This window comes from Athene cunicularia, assembly GCF_003259725.1.
Source record: "Athene cunicularia isolate RWA chromosome 1 unlocalized genomic scaffold, athCun1 chr1_part2, whole genome shotgun sequence".
NCBI classification, from domain to species: domain Eukaryota; kingdom Metazoa; phylum Chordata; class Aves; order Strigiformes; family Strigidae; genus Athene; species Athene cunicularia.
The window spans coordinates 21,979,849-21,998,290 of NW_020799092.1; the positions used below are offsets into that span (position 1 = coordinate 21,979,849).

At 44.3% G+C, this 18,442-nt stretch overlaps 1 protein-coding gene and 1 long non-coding RNA gene across 2 annotated transcripts in view; one reads left to right on the forward strand and one right to left on the reverse strand.

Moving 5' to 3' along the window:
- Positions 1-7,381, reverse strand: part of LOC113491066 (alpha-2-macroglobulin-like) — a 32,543-nt gene extending 25,162 nt beyond the window's left edge. The window contains exons 1-4 of the mRNA XM_026867708.1: positions 7,130-7,381; positions 2,063-2,246; positions 1,060-1,216; positions 461-513 (exon numbers count right to left, since the gene is read on the reverse strand). Coding sequence (XP_026723509.1) covers positions 461-513; positions 1,060-1,216; positions 2,063-2,246; positions 7,130-7,215 — 480 coding nt within the window. The 5' untranslated portion in view covers positions 7,216-7,381. The remainder of the gene's footprint in view (positions 1-460; positions 514-1,059; positions 1,217-2,062; positions 2,247-7,129) is intronic.
- Positions 6,533-16,033, forward strand: LOC113491079. Its single transcript, XR_003400347.1, has 3 exons — positions 6,533-6,823; positions 9,990-10,022; positions 12,309-16,033. It is a non-coding gene; the product is annotated as an uncharacterized LOC113491079 (long non-coding RNA).
- Positions 16,034-18,442: the final 2,409 nt, after the last annotated feature.

Genomic DNA, 18,442 nt, shown 5'->3' on the forward strand with positions numbered 1-18,442 from the left:
TTTTCAAAGAACTTGTCTGCATGAGGAACTGATTGCCAGATAAGCTAAGAAGTAGACTTACACCACTGACCAGTTCCTTAAAACTGTCCTTGTCATGCTGCACTCTCTACCTCTAAGCACGTGGTTGCACCTACTGCCAGAAATAGCTGCACATCTGCCACTTTCAATGGAAACTCGTCCCACCCATTTTTTCAGTAAGGAGATCCCTGCCTACATGCTTAGCTCCATACATTCCTTTGCAAATCTGGTTCTAAACACCTTGAAAAAGGGGGCACGTTTCTCCGTCAATAGAGACAGGTGGAGCGTGTTCCAGGACAGGAGAGGGAATGGGTCAGGGATGGTGAGAGTAATAAGGGATCATATAATTTAAAGGCTCTCTTCAGTGGTTCTGGGTGATGACAGTAATGGTATTAATTGTGAATTAAACCTCCTGGTTAACAACAAGGAAATATGGCTCTACCTTCTCGTTCAGCGGGTAGAAGTCTTTGTCCAGAGAGACGATCCGAAACAGAACTGAAGGGTGTGATGGAAAAGAAGGAAATTCCACTGTTAAATTTGTAGGCATTACCAGGAAATGTCAGTGTTTCAAAAATTTAAAACTCAGATTCATTCCACAGATCAACAGGCTCTGAACTGAGATCTCTAAGTTCTGGAAGCAATTACTTCAGGCTCTTTCTCTTGCAGATGGTGAGACCCAGATAAATTTAGAAGAATAACCAAGCTGAATTGTCACTTGGGCATGCCTGTCCTGCTTTGTTGATTCAGGTGCAGCTAAGGGAGACTATGCTTTGAATTCATCCCAGATTTGTGCCTCTAGTTGAGTAGAATGAATCTGAGCCTCTGCCTACATCTGTCTGAGATGCTGTGCCTGGAGGATGGAGAATAAGAATGATGAAGGTACCACATGCCCTAGATCTCAGTTGACAGAAAAATTTACTGAGCACTTTAACTCTCCCCGTGAAGGAGTTTGAAAACATTAATAAAAGTATGGGACCTCAGGGGAATGAAACCCTTAAGTTTTTTGGCTGTCAGAGTCACCACCAACCCAATTCCTCGTACCTGTTTGTCCTGGCTTGTAGATGGGTTTGTCTGTCTGGACGAAGACCAAGCTCTCAGAATTCTTGACCAGCACCGACTTGCGGCTCCTGAACTGCAACGTCGCCCCCTTCACCGTCACAGTGAGAAATGCCACAGATGTGCTATTGGATTTTGGAAGCTAAGGAAAATGAAGAGGATAACTGCTTTACTGATTCACCCCCCTGCACTAAGCCTTTGAGGGACATAGTATTAGCTAGGTCTGAAAGTTTACTAGAAGGGACACCAAAAACTCAATGCTGGAAGCAAGAGGAAAACATGATTTTCTGATATGAACTTGTCTCCTCTGTCTCAAAAGAATATTTTTCAATCAGGAATTGTTGCAATGATAGATCTCGATTTCCTTGAGTTTTCTCCATACTGCTTCTTTCTCTCCTTCCAATACCAGAAGCCTTTTCCCTTCCTTCATTTATACACAACACTCTCCTTAGAGAAATATTGAATCTGATCTTGTTCCATCCTGTGATTTATCAAAATGGAAATCAACCCAGATTTGTAATTTAGTGGGTGGGACTAGTTGCTTACATCACTTACCAACCAGCCTTCTGCAGGAAACAAGAATTAATAAGCTCCAGAAGGAGATGAATGACCTCATGGATCTCAGTCTTTAACCACTCCTCAGCTTCTGGAGTTCTTGTTCCACTACACTATTTTTCCTCTGAGGCTTACCAGACCAAACAAACATGGGGTATGTTTCTTCAGTCAAAGTTCTAGGATGAAGGATCCCAAAAGAATTCTCTGAACCCTGCATGCACAGAAATATCACGTGGGACAGAATTTGATAATGGTGGAAAATTATTCCTCACAAGGCTACCACATTCAATTTTTCACATCAAATTAATTTTTTGTTGGGCTTAGTTTGCAAGTCTCTGATGGCAAAGTGTCTGAATATTCATTTCTGGTCTGTTTAGATCTACTACAACATGTCAGTAAACACAAGGGATCTCCCCAAAGGATGGGCACTCACAGAGAAAGGGATGCAGGTGAACACATCCTTCTCGGACACCACGTCATCAATCAAGCTCCTGTTTTCCCCTTGATACTCGAGTGTGGCACTCAGCGTCACAGACTCGTTCAGGTGGGTCAGCTGAACACAGACCTTCTCAGGAGAATCGGTGTGTATCAGAAAGGGCAGTAGCACCATATACTGCCTAGGAAGAGAGGGAAGGAAGAATTAGAAGGATCAGAAATGTGAAACAGTTTTAAAGAAACAGTATTAAGTGAGAGGAACTTAACAAATCAGCATGCCTAATCCGTTTCTGTCCCTGTGAACTGCACTGCACATACACATGAGCATTCATTTTATTTTGGGTTTATACATATTAAACTGCCTAACTAATTAGCCTAAAAGCAGGAAAATGCTTTCAGTGGAAGGAACAATTTCTATGCTAATAGAGAGTCCTTTACAAAGGATGTTTTGTTCGGCTTCACAGCAGGGCATAAGGATGGTGTGAAAGGTTCCAGGCTGTTAATTGATTTTTGTATATCCCACAATCTCCTATTGAGAGTCAAAGGCACTAGCTAAAAGAGGTTGAAAATTCAGCAGTTTTAGGGTTGAAAAAACCACTCACTTGTCTGGCTGCTCCTGTCTTTGCCTATCCAGGTTTCCAAATCCTTCTCATGCTGAGCAAAAATGTGAGTGCTTGCAGTTTGGAACCTTATTAAGATGAGCACACAAAGGATTTCAGAGAGTAGTGTTTTATTGCAACACAAGTGTACTTGCATCTTCAAAGAGCTTTTGACAAAGGTCCCTGCGAAAGACCCTTAAATTAAACTGTCATCCAATAAAAGGGATTATTTTACTATTTTTTTATAATAAAACAAATTATTAATTCTGACCTGAATGAATTGGCTGAAATATAAGACTCAAAGGGTAGGAACCAGTGAAAATCTCCAGTCTGTGTTGGCACCCTTGTCGTTCAGGACACTTCTAAGCAATTTGGGAAGTATAATTTTCTAATAATTGTCCAGGAGAAAAAATATTTTGGAAAACTTATCATATGGTGGGACTGTGTAGCAAAAATGGCAAATGGACTGTTCATAAAGGGAAAATAATCAATAGAGGAAGAATAAATTACTCCAACAGTATGAATGCCATTGTGTATATGCTGTGTTGCTAAGTGGGCTGTTACCACTCAGACATGAGCACTGTTGATCAGAACTGAAAATTCTCCTTCAGTGACAAGTAACAATGGACTGTAGGGAAGTGTTCAGAAGGAAACAGAGGACAAATCAGAACACATTTTGCCATTCTGTAATTGCAAGGTACTTCCACATCTCACATCTGACATGCACTTAAAAAATGGATTTAGCAGAAAAAATTAGTGAAAGATGGCAGAGATTATCTGAAATCTGGAATAATTTCCATAGGAGGAGACACTACATAGATTAAGACTCTTCAGCTTTGGAAAAATGTATGACAGAAAGCTCTTAAGTCATGATATGCACAGAAGAAAGTATGGTTTGTTCATCACCTGTGACAACACGTGTAGTAAGCAACACTAGGTGAAAATACTAAGCAGCTGGCTTAAAAACAGAAGGAAGCAGAAACTTTTTCACTACTGTACAAAATTAAACTCAAGAACTTAATGCTATTAGGTGCTGTCAAAGTCAAGTGTACAATTCTGGTATGGCCTGTGCCTCTTGAGCCTTTGGTGCTCTGAAGCAGTCCAAGAAGGGCACACATACCCAGGCTGTGTCGGGTGATAGACAGCACCTGACTGCCCTTCCCTAGGTGAGGAACAAAAGGACACCATGAGTTGGGTAAGTAGGGCCTTACCTGCCTGTCCAGCCACCTGCAGGCACATAACAGAACCTGTCACTCCCCTCCTGACAGTAACTCTCCAAGGCATGTGGTATCTGCCCTATGGCACTGGCTACATAAAGGCACAAAGATCCGCTACTCCTGATATTAAAATGTTGGCTATTAAAAATGTTCTGGGTAAATTCATTGCCCAGAAATGGCTAGAAAATATAGCAGCACAGGTGTAATCCTTGCCACAGTGAGACTTTGAACCTCTGATAGAAGCCTCATAAGGCTACAGCGGGTGGGAAACTCATTTCTTGCCTTGACCCTCTACTCTGTCCCTTAACAACTGACCGACCACCAAAGCAGACAGAATAAAGAGCCAGTGTAGTCATCTGGTCTGATGCTGGGCCATTTTTATGGGCCTGGTGCTCTTTTTTCGTTGTGCACGTTCAGGCTATCCAGATGCAGCAGCAGGAGGTTCGGGTGGCAATTCAGTCCGTGGGGTATATTAAACACTGAATGCATGGGACGACACCTGTGCTCAGGACTGCTCAGACCACTTTTCCATGGGCTCTCCACTGGGGAAGGCTGGTGTGCTCCTTGTCAGGTGGTGCCAGTTCTGGGGAAGGAGATATCTGGGCCCATCCAGAGCTACGCTATTGCCTGGGCTCTGAGGTTGTGGGACATCCTAAAACTACTGTGAAGGCAGTGGGACCCAGGTGATACCTCCCTTTCCCTCACCACCAGGCAACGGGATAAAACATGGTAAGGAGCCAGCCAGCAGCTCTGGTCAGTCTGTGCTGCTGCAGAAGCAGTGAAAGGAGGGAGCTCCAGCCACCCAGAGTTACTTACAGCTTGTGGCTATCTGGTGGCTCCAGTGCTCCCCTTCCTCCACAGCCTCACCCTGTGCCTGCTTCCCCTAATCTCATCTCCGCTGCCCCGTCAGTGGCACTGGCAATCTGACTATAGCCTCCAGTCTACCCAAGGGACAGCATGACCTAGTTCGTGGGGAATTTGGCCTCATTCCTCTTCCTGTTCACTGTTCTGATGAAATTTTGGCCAACATGCAGAACTGCCCCCTCCACCAGCTTCCCTGCCTTTGAAACAAGGATATGAAATAGACTGCTTATAGACCTCCTTTTAGCTGCTTTGGGATGTGTTGATGAAAAGAGCTAGACAAAGTACTATGAGAGCTTTAAACAACTTGGGTCACAAAGTCCGTGTATAGACATTCCAGGGAAAAAAGCATCTGGTCTGCCAAAAGAGACAGCCTGCCTGCATGTAACAAACTGTTCTGACAACAGAAGCAGTGCATCTGAGGCAAAAATGGTGAGTTTGTCTGTATAGAGAAGGTAATACTCTAGCTTAAGATGGACTAATGTCTGTGTATTGATTCTCAGCTGCTCCCTAGAACAAACACCCAACCCAGGAAGGCAGCTCCATCAGTCCAAACTCATACCTGCCATGACCCTGAATTTCTGATCACATGCAGTGTATTCCCAAACATGTACACTGCATTGTAAAACAGGTGGCATGCACAACAACATACCAGAATAGCAGAACAATACCTCCTGTTGAATTCTTCCAGACCCAGACCCAGAGCAAGAAAAAAAAAATCTTGCTGTCAGTATCTTACAGAGTGATAAAATTTTTGGTTTCAAGTGACCTCTGGTTGTCTCAAGACTAACTCCTCTCCTGGAACAGGGCTGTTACAAAGAACTCTACAGATGGAATTTTCACCATCTGTCTGGGTCACCGATTCCAGTGCTGCACTAACTTGGTGACTAGTTTTTTTTTCTAATATAGAGCCTGAACCTTGATTGTGTTTGCTGTGCAGCAGCTCACACCTGAAACAGAACTATCAGCAACTGCTGCTGCTCAAAGAAGTGATCTCCCTACTTGTGCAGGGCACGGTAAGCAGGTCTTGGTTAGAAACGTCATTGTCTTCTGTACAAGCGTAGCTTCCCTTCTACAGCATCTGATCTACCCTACAGCATAAAAACCAGAACCAGTACTCTCATACTAACTAGCAATTCACTGCTCAGACTCCACTGCCTCCCTGCTGGGCTCCTATCTTCATTCGGTGGACGCCAGCTACACCTCTCTCTCTCCCACCGCTCTCAGCCCTTTTTCCTTCTCCTCTCCCATCAGCAACTAAGGGCAACACGTTGTTCATAGGAGAGGTCTGAGCAGTACATATTCATTCCCTTTCCCCTTGATTTTGGACAGGGATGAATTAAGATTACTTAATCTTATTTACTTAATTGCATCAGATTATTATAGGGAGACCAGAGAGCTCTGCCTGACCCCAGAGCAGACTTGGCTGGCTGATCTACCCCAGAAGCACCCAAACAGGGCAGATGAACGAGGGGTTGATGATACCGTGGACTCAAAGGTCCTTCAGTCTGAGCTGGTGACCACTTCACCTCTGGCCACACAGTAAGTGGCAGCAGTAATGCTGCACCTTCTGCTACGGCTGCTGCCACTACTGTGGTGCTTGTGGCCATGAAACCTCTTTAGGCTGGCATTTACGAGACCTGTGCTAGTGAGAACTGCGCTTCTGCCAGCACAGCAAGAAGCACAGCCTGTGACAGCAGCCAGGGTCTGAAGAGGAAGGCTGCTCCCATCCAGATTAGAAGCTCCGGAGCAACCCTCTCTGATAGGTGAGGCTGGGGTGGGGATGCCAAACTCTGGTCAGTCCACACCATCCCGGGCTGCCCCTCTGCCCGGGGCCCTCAGCAGAGTGGGTGCTGCAGCCCCAGGGGTGGGCGCCCCAGGGGAGGGTGCCAGCACCAGGCTCTGCACCGGAGGAAGAGAATCTAGGTCACAGATCCTTTTTGGGAACAAGTACATCTGATGCTGCCAAGGGAAACAAAGTGAACTGAAAGAAACAGGAGAAAAGGGAGAAAAGCGTCTTCAAAGTAACAGGAGAACGGGGAGAAATGACTCGGTGATTGAAACAGGGATAATACAGGAAAGGTAAGTACATGGATTCTGGCAGCATGCCCACAAAACCCCAGGCACCTGAAGGTTTCTAGGAATGAATATACTTAGGCAAAGATGTTGTGAGAATCCAGGGCTGGACTAGCAGGCAGCTGTGGGGGGTTGCAGGGTGGGAGCGGGGAGCACTGACAGAGCTCTGCAGGAAACTGAGGGCTTTGCTAGAATTGGGATGCAGGTCAGGAGTGGAAGAAACGGACACAGCTATTTGACAGAAAGGAAGAAAACTGAAGGGAAAAAGGAGCACTAAGACCTCCCTCCCCCTGCTCTACATGTGTAGCTTACGGTTCTGCGGTGGGAGAGGTATTTCCAGGAAGGAAGAAGAGGAGGAGGAGGAAGATTGGTTTGCTGGGCAGCCTGTCCTTCCCCATGGTGTAGAGCAGGTCGTGGTGAGTCAAGCAGACACCCAGCCTGGTCCGGCACTGCTGTTTTCCTGCACCTTGTAATTCTCCTCCACTCTCTGCTGGGTCAGCCTCTTTATAACTTCTCTCTGCAAACAGCCCAGGGGCTGGAGGAGATAAGGGCTGGGGGCCAGGACCCATCAGGAAACAGGGAGGCGGTAAGGAGGAGCTGGAACAGAGGGACAGTATTTGGCCAGAGACTTTCCAAGTGGGGGAAGGGTATTTACTGGACAGTGCTTATATTAGAAATGTTTGAGTGCCTTCTTTAACCCATCAGAAATCCATAGTGTTGGGGAAATTAACTGTGTCCAACACAGAATAATATTCCCTGTGAGCAGCATCCAATCAGGGCACTCTGATGTGGAGTACTGTGATATTTTAAAGTCAAAAGCCAGGTTTATAGGTATTTTAAGAACAAAAGGAAACCCACAGACAGAAACATTGCCCATATTATGTTAACAGAATACTGCTGTAGTTTGCTGACACAGTTGCTAACAGTTACTACGGGTTTGAAAATGAATGTCAGGAATATAACCCAAAATGAGGTGGGGTACTGGTTTAGATATGGAAATAAGTTCTGTTTCCACTGTGAATATGCACAAATATTACACAATGCCTTTGGGAGAAATCCTTGCCTCCCCAGCGTGATGATCATCTCCTGTCATTCAGTGTCACCTGGAGTGCAGATGTTCCAGGTGTCTCCTCCTTCCCTTTGCCAGATTCAGATCTGTGCTGCTGCGAGTCGTGTTTGCAACAGAAGTCACTCAGAAAGAGTGCTGATCTCTTAACTCGGTCTTCTGCAAACCTCTGGTTGTAGCAGCTTATCCAGAAGTTGAATCTTGTAAGAAAAAAAATTTTCTAAATTCTGCTGGGTCGTTGAACAGAAATACTCAGTCCAAACTATGAGCACTCGCTGAGAAGTCTAACTAGCTGGGGTGTTTGCACCAGTCCATGGAAAACTGCAAAATTGCAGCTGTAGGGCTGTCAGCACGCCTTCCAGTGCCTGTGCAGTGAAAGGATTTGGAACACTCTTTGTAGGGATTCATCAACTCCATGAAGATTTCTGTTGTGTACAAATAACCCAGCAGAGAAAATGCTTCAGCACAAACCACCTGGAATGCATCTACATGAAGCCACATTAATGGCAGAGATTCTCTGTTCTGTACAAAGGAGCCTATTAGATCACAGCAGCACAGGCAGCCCTGTTTGCTCTTTGCCTGAAGATTAAGCTTCGAAAAAAAGTGAACGTTAAGGCTGAATATTAGCTGTACAGTCTGTCTTGACTCTGATGTAGTAGCCAGAAAACTGCAAGGAAGAGCAGTGCAAAGGACCGGGAGATATGTCTGGGGATGAAAGGAAGTTTAAGATGGTGCTCAAAAATCAGGCACAGTCTCTTCTGGAATAAAATTTGACACCTATTATAAATCACAAAAGTTAGGAAAGCAGTCAGGAGGCAGCCAGTGTCTGCTGGGGGGAAGTTATAGAAGAAATGAACACATACTTACATAAACTGAAATATTTAGCAGATTATCAGTTAGAGATGGAAGTACTGATAAAAAAGTGGTTGCATAACTACCAAGTAATAAAACCCATTCAGCTCTTACTCCAGAAATGCCCTCTATCATCTGTCCTGTCACTCCTATCTCCCACTTCTCCAGTAAATAACTCATGCACAATAGCAGTTTTCAAAGCAAGAGTGTCCTGGGTGTTTGGAAAACATGACTCATCCCAAGTTGCCTGTTGTCATTCAGGCTGCGGTAAACTGAAGCCAAGAAGAAATCTAAATGGACACATGCAAAGTATGCTTTAAGGATGGGCATGTATAAATCTAAAATTCACACATCTACAGGGCCATCAAAACCAGCAATTCAATGGAGATCCTGTTCACTATCATTGTCTTCCTTCTACTAACCAACTTACCATCCAAGGTATAAAATAGCTGCTTCTCAGTCCCCCAGGAGCCACTTACCAGCTCGCTGACAAGCACTGACTGCCCTTTAGCTCAGGCAGTTGGTGCTTCAGCTGGTTTCTCTCTCACAAATCTCAGAACAGGTGTCTGAACTTGTACTTAGCTTGAAAGCTTTTGGGTGCTCTTTCAGACCTGAAGGAGAGATTGTGCATCTTCCAACAAGGCTAGCTGGCCTAATAAAAGTTATCGCTGCTGGAAAAGGCATGCAGCATCTTTGCCATACACGGTGATGGCTCCAGTGACCTGGCAGTCATGAGTTTAACCACAGGAAAGATGTTTCCTCTTATGATAATACTTCATATGTGTCTGAAGTTACTGCACATCTGGCAAATCAAGAGGCAATCCGTATGTATCTCATATCTTCTGTGACTAGACCCCATATTAAGCTGGTACAAAACCTGAGTGAATCACTGTGCCTAACTCTTGACCACAAACAACTTAAATTAGGCCTCATCACAGTAAATGGTTGATATAGTCAAAATGCCTATATCTAATTTCTTAGAACCCCCCAAGCAGAGTGGATTTCTGTACTAAATGATAGCATTCCTGCTTGGATTACACATGTTTACTCTCATGTTTAAAGGTAGCACATCTTTTGACTGTTCCACAGAAGGTTTTTGAAATTTATTTATTTCCAATGCTTTTTTTAAAACAAAATTTTATTTTGTTCCAAAGAGTACTTGGGAAAATTATCTTAATTTTAGATAATTCTCGGAGATGTTACAATGATGTACTGATAAATTACATGTGCTGACACGCTGGATTTCCTTTCCAGGTATTATTGTATCAAAATCAAACAAGACACCAGGTCAGTAAGAAATGGATGTCCTGGGAGCACTTCTACTTTGCCTGAATGTATCATTATGACTATTTTTTTTTAATTTTGTGAAGCATTTAATTCTCCATATTATTTCTTTTGCAGGTTCCTTTCCACTCGCACTTTAAAATATATTATTTTAAGTCGGACTGACTGACACAAAAGATGCAATTAATAAGTTAATATAAGCAGTCATAAATATTGATAAATTCCAGTCACAGCAAATCTTACTCTGGAAAGTTTCCTATAAGTCGTACGGTCTTCACTGCATTGGCTAGCAAAGATGACAGAAAAGTATGAAGTGTCCTACACCTTCAAGTTTATGATGACTCTGGAAAATAGTATTTCCCCATGAAAATAAAGTAAGATATTGAGCTGTGCAATTTTAATCACCGTAACCCAGTTCTGGGTTTTCTCTGACTTCAGTTTCTATTTTTCAGCTTTGTCGACAACTACCAACTGTCCAATAACAGACGTGCTCACCGGTCACCGCAATTGCAGGAAGAAAAGGTGTCTGTGGGTGGGTGTAAATACCTTTAGTACTATCACAACACTATTGTGTGCAGGAATCCTTGTCTGCCCCAGCATTCTTAAACAATTTTGGAGCCACTGTCACCAAAGGTAAATAATTCAAAGAAAGACACCTGCTTCTCTACTGTGTTCTTGTTCTGCCTCTCCCAGGACTGTAGCACAATGCTCAGCCCTCAGAGACAAACCAAAGCAATAAACTGAACTTCAACCTTTGGCTTTTAAGAAGAGGCTTGTGTTAGAAGAAAAAGCTGAGGCAACAGTTCTTGGTAACACTGGTATCATCCCCGGTGGGAAGCAGCATCTCTATCAAAGGAATGGCTTTTTCCAGTACCTACATCAGCTTTGTATGGGGACAGCTGAGAAAACAGCCACTGTAAAACCTGACATTTATATTAACAGCTCCAGTTAACAAAATTGTGTTAGCTGTTCAGCTAAAGGCTGAAAAAATTCCTTCAGGAGAAAAAAGAAATTCAATACCTTTATTTTAAAGGAAATCCAAAGAATGATATTAGTTTTTCCCGCCAATGCATTTAAACATTTAAATTTAAAGCAAAGAAACCCAAAGCAATTTGTTTCAAATGACAAAAAAAACCCAACCACATTACAAGAAAAAGTACTTGCATAAATTAATAGGAACAATAGCAACACCCAGAGAAATAAAGAAAGGTTTATTGTTGCGTGAGAGTCAAAATATTTCACAGGCCATAGCAAAGAGAAGGTCCTCTATCAGAAAACCTCAGATAATATGAACATTATACAGGTTGCAGCATGCAGATGAAGGAAGATATGCAATGAAATGAAACACCGTTAAAAAGGCTTCATCAGCTAAATTTCAAACTGAAAATAGCAGAGGGAATAAAGATTATCCACTTCAGTGGCCTGTTGAGTATCTCAACCTGAGAGAAGGGCCTGGTGGCAGATTAACTGCCCTTCCCAGGCATGGACAGCTGGGCTGCCACATATAACTCGTATTTCTGTGATGTCATATGAGCAAGTAAGTACATTCAGGCATGGCAAAGACATCAATTAATTACTCTCATTACAATACACTTTGTAGATTAAATTACAAACCAAATTGTCATCTGAGTTTTATAAATAGTCCTGTGACTCTTTTTTGTGTGATGTAAGGCCAGCCCGTTGGTATGGTAAGCCCTATACGAAGAAGGGTTTATCCACCTTTCCCAAATATATTATAACAAACCTCACCTCTATGTATAAATTTTATCTCGTCTTAAGAGAAATGTTGCTAAAAAGGCTGCAGCCAAAGCTGTTAACCCTCTGGCATGATAAATCTGCAGCGTGATACTTACAGGGCACAGTACACAGAGGGTAGGATCAGTTGTTGAAATCCCACTATTAAATCCATTAAAGGTAGTTAATGAATGATATCTAACAACTTAAAAATATATAAACAGGAAACTAGCTGTTTGCATGATCACGGGTATTTGTTGGATATTACAGAGAAATGAATATAAACCCTGATGTAGTAAAGTATGAAAAGCTATTTTCATGTATAGATTTGTGTTACAGACTATTGCCAAGGAAGGGGAGAGAAAAAGCCAAAGCATTTACAAATGTGTCTGAAAACAGAGCTTGGGACAATTAACTATACTCTTTTTGAGTTCTATGACTCCTCTTTTCAGATAGAACTTTGCCACATAAAAATACATACAAAATGCATATAGACTTTGTGTTTAGCTTTATCTTTAGCTGTGGTGTTATTGCCTGGGCTCCCTGTCTCCTCAGATGAAGTACAGGCATCTGCTGACGGCCCTGAGGCTGATGTTCAGGGCAGGTGGAATGAAGTCGAAGCCAGTCTCTTCCCAGAGGTGCACAGCAGCAGGAGCAGAGGCAGTGGGACAATTTGCTTCCAGAGAAACGCTGAGCAGACAGGAGGAGATAAATGCTTCCCCTGCAGGTGATACAACAACAGAACCTGTATGCAGAGGCACCGTGGGGTAGCCATGCCCAGAGACCATCCCAACTTCATGGCGCAAGGGCACGAGCAAGAGCATCAGCAGAGAAAAAGACCATACTTACACAGCATAGACCTTTCAAAGGTTTTTCCCATTTAGATTTGATGTTCATTTAGCTACAGAAAAGTGAAACCCCAAGTCACTGCCCCGCTCTGAATGGCTTTACTAGGAGGTGGCAGCAGAGGGCTGTGCCAATGGCACCCATGGGATGGCCACACTGCGCTGGGCCAGTGCAGCACCCACTTGCTGCGGCGGCTGTGCAAGGGGACTTGATCCTCCAGCAGTGCCGGGGAGTCGAGCTGGCCTTGCACCGTGGGCCCAGAGCCTGCTGGCTGCGCTGGAAGAGGAGGGAAGAGCTTTATGCTTAGCTCAGTTACTGGCTTGCTGGGTGACACTGGGCAAGTCCAGACTTCTCTCTGTGCCACAGCTAAGCCAATGTCATTTGGTGTCAAGACATGGGTCTCTGCCCAGTACAAAGAGGCTGACAGGTGTTTGTTGAGATTTTTGTGATGGAGGATGCTACAGGAAAGCACAACAAGAAGTCCTAATCGAGTGTGAGGCCAAAGAATCAGATATTCTTATGTTTAACCCTTTCCCCTACACCTCTGCTTTGTCCTGTAGCACCTTAACAGGGCAGAGCTGGTCATGTTTGGCCCTTCAGGTCAGGGAAAGGCATATGAGCCATGACGCTGTAGCACAGCTGGAGAACATGCTGTTTATCAGGACCCTTTTGAACATGGTGTCCTGCTACAGATCCTGCCCTGGCTGCATTACACCACTGCACTTCTCTCCTGTTTTGGGGTACCCTGCGCTGGACACAAGTGGTTGGAAGGGGCTGAACAAGAACAAGACCTTGGGGCTGTGAGGAGACAGCTGCGCAGCCCACACTCAGTGCACAGCCCTTCCCAGATGAGCTTTACCACAGCAGAGACTTCAGGTTACTGAGTACTTGTAGACGCGCCTCGCCTTGACACGAGGAACAGCGAGGGGAACCAGTGGGGCCTGGACCTAGTCACTTTTAGTAAAGTGAAGTAGGAAACATGTGGTGTGGTTACGCAATTGCCTCTGGTAATAACCCAGCCTTCACCTCCCCATGGGTACTGAGCCAAAGAGTGGGAGGCTGAAAAAAAATGTGCAAGTTTAGCACTTCAGTAGCATGCACACAGAGCCCTGTCAATAGACAGTATGGTGATTTTTATTCCACCTACTGCTGACTGCCTTGTTCATATTTACCTTCCCTTCACTCTCAAATAAGATTTTTTAAATCTCCCAGCTGTCAGATCATATACACAGTGTGACAACATGGGATCCAGGAGCCCTGCTGAAATCATGTTCTTATGGGGAGTCCTGGTTTGCTCAGCAGGAACACTGGTGTGGCAGGAAGGATGCCAGATCAAAAGGCATCAGGAGATCAAGTGTGGTGATCTTGCACACTGCAGGGAAAGAGCAAGAAGTTTCTTCAAAAGGGGAAGAGTGAGAAGTTTCCCTGAAGGAGCCTTGTCGGTCCTGTGTTCAATGTAATGCCTTGCTTTTTTCTTGACTCTCAAAGGGTGACCCTTTAGGAGGTCGAGCAGAAAGAAACTTCCTCTTGCTGTTGAGCTACAGGACTAGCTGACATGAGTGGCTTCTCCACCTGAAAAAAGTTTTGAGAAAACTTTTCACTGTTACTCTGAATAAAAAATTAAAATGTACATGAGTGATGTTCCTCAGGAAGCCCTTCTCTGATGCTACACGTTTCACAGCCAGTGGTGCCGGAGATCTGAGCATGCTGCTATGCCACCTGTCTGATGAATCAGATGGTGGCAGTCATTTAACTGCAGACAGAACCCTGCCTCCTTAATTGCCCACCAGGTAGATGGCAAATGAACTCAACAAAGAAATCATCAGAGAGCAAGGCTGAGTTGTTTCCTCCAAGCATCTTGACACATCATCGTTTCTTGATTGAAGGTTCCTCAGATACATTTCTGGTCTTCTCTGATCAGTAAATTGGTTGGTCATCACTCACACTTCATATTTGACAGAGGGAGGGTGGTGAGGAGAAGACCTGAACATCAACAAATAGGTAGCAAGATCTGGAAAATAAAAGTCAGACAGCTGAGGTCTTGCTGTGCCATTGCTTAACAGCTTGGCACTATTGCCTGTGACACTGCATTCACAGGCATCACAGGCATCACAGAGGATTTTAGCCAAAAGATGGGGCAACCGAATTCCCTGGACCAAGGACTCCTTTGTCTAATAAGAGTGCTGGGTAAACAATTGAGGGGCCTAAGCAAAATGCTGCTAGACTAAAGCTCATCTCTCTGGGAAGAACCCATTTGGTTTTTAGCTAGATTTTGCATCCTGCTGTCTGCATTGTGAATGAGACTCATCATCTACAGTAAAAAAGATTATGTTCAGTTTCCAGAACAAGTGTGGTCATTATAAATCCTCTTCTTCTTAGCTAGGCCATGACATCAGCCTTTAGCTGATCCTTCAGTCTGAACTCCACAGGAGCAGCAAAGCAATTCCCACGGTGCAAATAAACTCTACAAAGAAGGATTTAACACAAAGGGAAGTAAGCTAGACAGAGCGTTTTAGTCAAAGACATTCTCATGTGATTATACTCTGTTATCTCTATTTTTATTCATAAGAACTTGCATTTCAGAATAGCTTTTAATGTACTTCTAACAGAGCCATGCACAGACCTGTAAGAGATCCAGAAGCTGCAGGGCAGGCACGAGGGCACTGGCAGAAAACCATAGTGAAATTTTGAATTTCCTATTTCTCATGGTGTTGTTGACTCAGTCCAAGGATCTGCATAACTGTTTCAGTGGACACTTATATATGTCTCCATTCTCTGGCAGCTTTTTAAAGATGAAATTTGGAACGCCAAGCACAGTATATCAGCATCTGTACTTTTGAGGAGGCAGCAGTATGGTACCTCAGAGCACCTCTTGGGCCAGTGAGCCTGATATTCTAACACTTGGGGAAACAGTTTACTAAGTCTGTTAGCCTTGCCAAAATTAATTCTAACCTTCTGAGACCCAAAACACTCCCCAAGTCTCTGAGATTTAATGATATGATGCCTCAGGTTTATCAGATTACAGAGGAAGAAATGACATTCGGTTTAGTGGGTGTCCCTGTCTTGCTTAGTCAACATTTAATATACTTGCTTCAGTTTCAGGTGCATGCCACAAAACATGTAGCTGAAACAAGACACCCAGGTTCCAGAAATCTAGGAGATGTTGAAACACATTCTGAAGAATACTGCTGTTCCCTGTGGGATCAGGAGCCAGGGACAATATGGCTTCAAATTAGGAGGAAGAGTATGAGCATGGGTTGCTTATTATCTGACTGCAATCAACAATTAGCAGTTTGAGTCACAGGATAAAATCAGGTAATAAACATTACATTTTCAGCACGCAGAGGAGATGTCTGCAGTGGGAAATATGCTCTTGGTGTTTTAATAGTTCAGGTTTGGCCTAAGAGGAAAAGGAGGCTCCAAAAGAATTTTAACAATGCAACTTTTTTTTTTTTTTTTTTTTTTTTTTTTTTTTTTTTTTTTTTTCCCCCAGGACCTTGTTTCTTCCCAGAAAATGATGTTTGACTGAACAGAGTAACATTTGGCCAGACCTGGGGCAGATTTTTATGAGTTCCATGTGGGATGCTGAAGCCTTGGCTTAATTGGCCTCAAATCCTCCAGAAAGATGCACATCCTGTATCCACATCCACTCAGCCTGGTCTCCTTTTCAGCCTTGTTGTTGTAACTGTTGATTTCTCTTCCTTTAGTCCAGCCTGATGCTCGTGTAAATTGAGTCAGTTGCTACAGTTTAGGGTGTGTTAGGAAAATAAAACTCTTTCTTACTTCCCTCCTACTGTCAGTGAAGTTTTAATTTTGGAATTTAGCACAGAACTCTGCACTCTACACAAAGCAATTTCATGCCCCACAAATTCCTCATCTGTGAAACTTAATGAAATGGCTTTTTATAACATCAATATCATGCATATCCTGGACGGCCAGTCCTGTGCAGTACTAAAACGCACACATGGCTGATGGATCCTGTGAGTATTTGGTTACTCTGCTGCCTGTGGAGACTCAGGCATCTGGTTTGTTGAGGAGCCAGGTTGAGTAACTCAGAAGCACAAATCCCACTGACTCAGGTTATTTAGTGTCTTTTGCAATAAACAATAGATTTGGGAAGAGGAATATTCTGTGTTGACATAATGATTAATTTACATTGGAAAAAAACGCAGGTCCACCCACAACTTTAGAAAATTGCCTGGTGAAATGGATCCTTTCAAAACACACACTAACCCCCAGCACTTCAACAGTTTGCATCTCACTTAAACTCTTGTTCACACCCTTGCATGGCAGGTCATTTTTTGCCCCTACTTCATGACAGATCCATCCTTTTCTCCTCATTCCTCCATGGTGGATGGTCAGTCCCTGGTGTATGGGAAATAATCGGCATGGGGCTGGATCCCAGCACCTGTGGACTGCGGTGGGACGAACCCCAAAGCCCAGTGTGCCTGGTCACGGCCATCAGAGCCTCGGGGGGGTGGGCGAGGGCTACCAGCATGGTTGGTGCTCCTGGGTAAGAGAAGCCACATCCATATTTCTTTCCTGAGGCCTCCTCCCTCACCTCCAGCCATGGCTCCCTGACCCTTTGTCCCTTTTGCTGGGGCTCTGTAGCTCCACGTGCTCTTCCCACCCGTCCACTGACTCTGGCATGCTGCAGCCCAAGAGTGTTTGAAGAAAACACCATGACTCCAAGCATAATGAAGTGGGGAATGACAAGAGGTGCAGGAAAATGGGGAGGCTTATCATCTCTTTTGGACAAACTCTCGCCAGGCTGGTGGACCGAAGGCCCTGGCAGGGGGAGATGCAGGATGTGGGATCAGGCACTAATGCCCCTTTCTTCACCCTCTCCTCTACTGAGCATGATTGGGGTCATTCCATGATGTCCATACATAAAACCCTACTTTTATGCCATAGAGGCAGAGGCAGTGCCCTTGCAGGGCTGAGGAAAGGTGAGGGGCTGTTCAGCAGTCATGGGCAATGAGTCCCACCCTCCAGAGGTGGGAGGGACTGAACACGCTGCATATCACAGCAGTTGCCAGTGGTTATCAGCTGTAGCTGGGAGAGGAGGCTGAGTGCTGCAGGCAGGACGGATATATTTCTCTCTTCATCCTCCCCCAGCCAGCAACCATTACATGTGGACTGTCATTAAAATGCCTGGTCTGTGACACTGAATAAAAGCCAATAACCAGTGTAAAAGGGAGGTTTATTGATGGAAAGGGATACATGATGATGATACAGATCTGGAGAGATGTGCCATGAAAGAAAACAAAGAATCAGACACTAGCTCAAACGATGTCACAGCCTCCTGCCGTGATTAGTAAAAGGGCCTGAAATGTCCTTTTTCAGGTCTTAATGACGGAAGAAAATAGAGTGCTTGACCACTTGTTCATTTATGATGGTCCTGCAGGGAGAAATCCAAAAGAAAACATCCTCAATGAGAACAAACCAAGAACTTCAGGATTTAAAATATGGTTTCAGCATACAAGGCAGTCTACCCCTTCTGTGCAAAACAGACAAAAGCTGAACCAAGGTCTGGCAGCAAGCTGTGCCCGTACCCCTCCGGAACTGCTCAGCAGATGACATCCCGCATAACTGCTGCGCTGAGCAGGACACACACCAAGGCAGCGTTGTACCTCTGACTAGACAGCACACCGCCTCCGTGATTCACATCATCTCAAGTGTGTTCATAAGATAACCTATCAACTGTCTAGGAAAGGCCTTCTGTAAGTCCACGTGAAGCACCTTGCCCACGCCTGTGACACATACACTTCGGAGAGGAGGCTTTCCAGGATGGCTGTAGGTCAATTGTTCCTTGCTAAGTGTCAGTGCTTTTGAGGAAACTC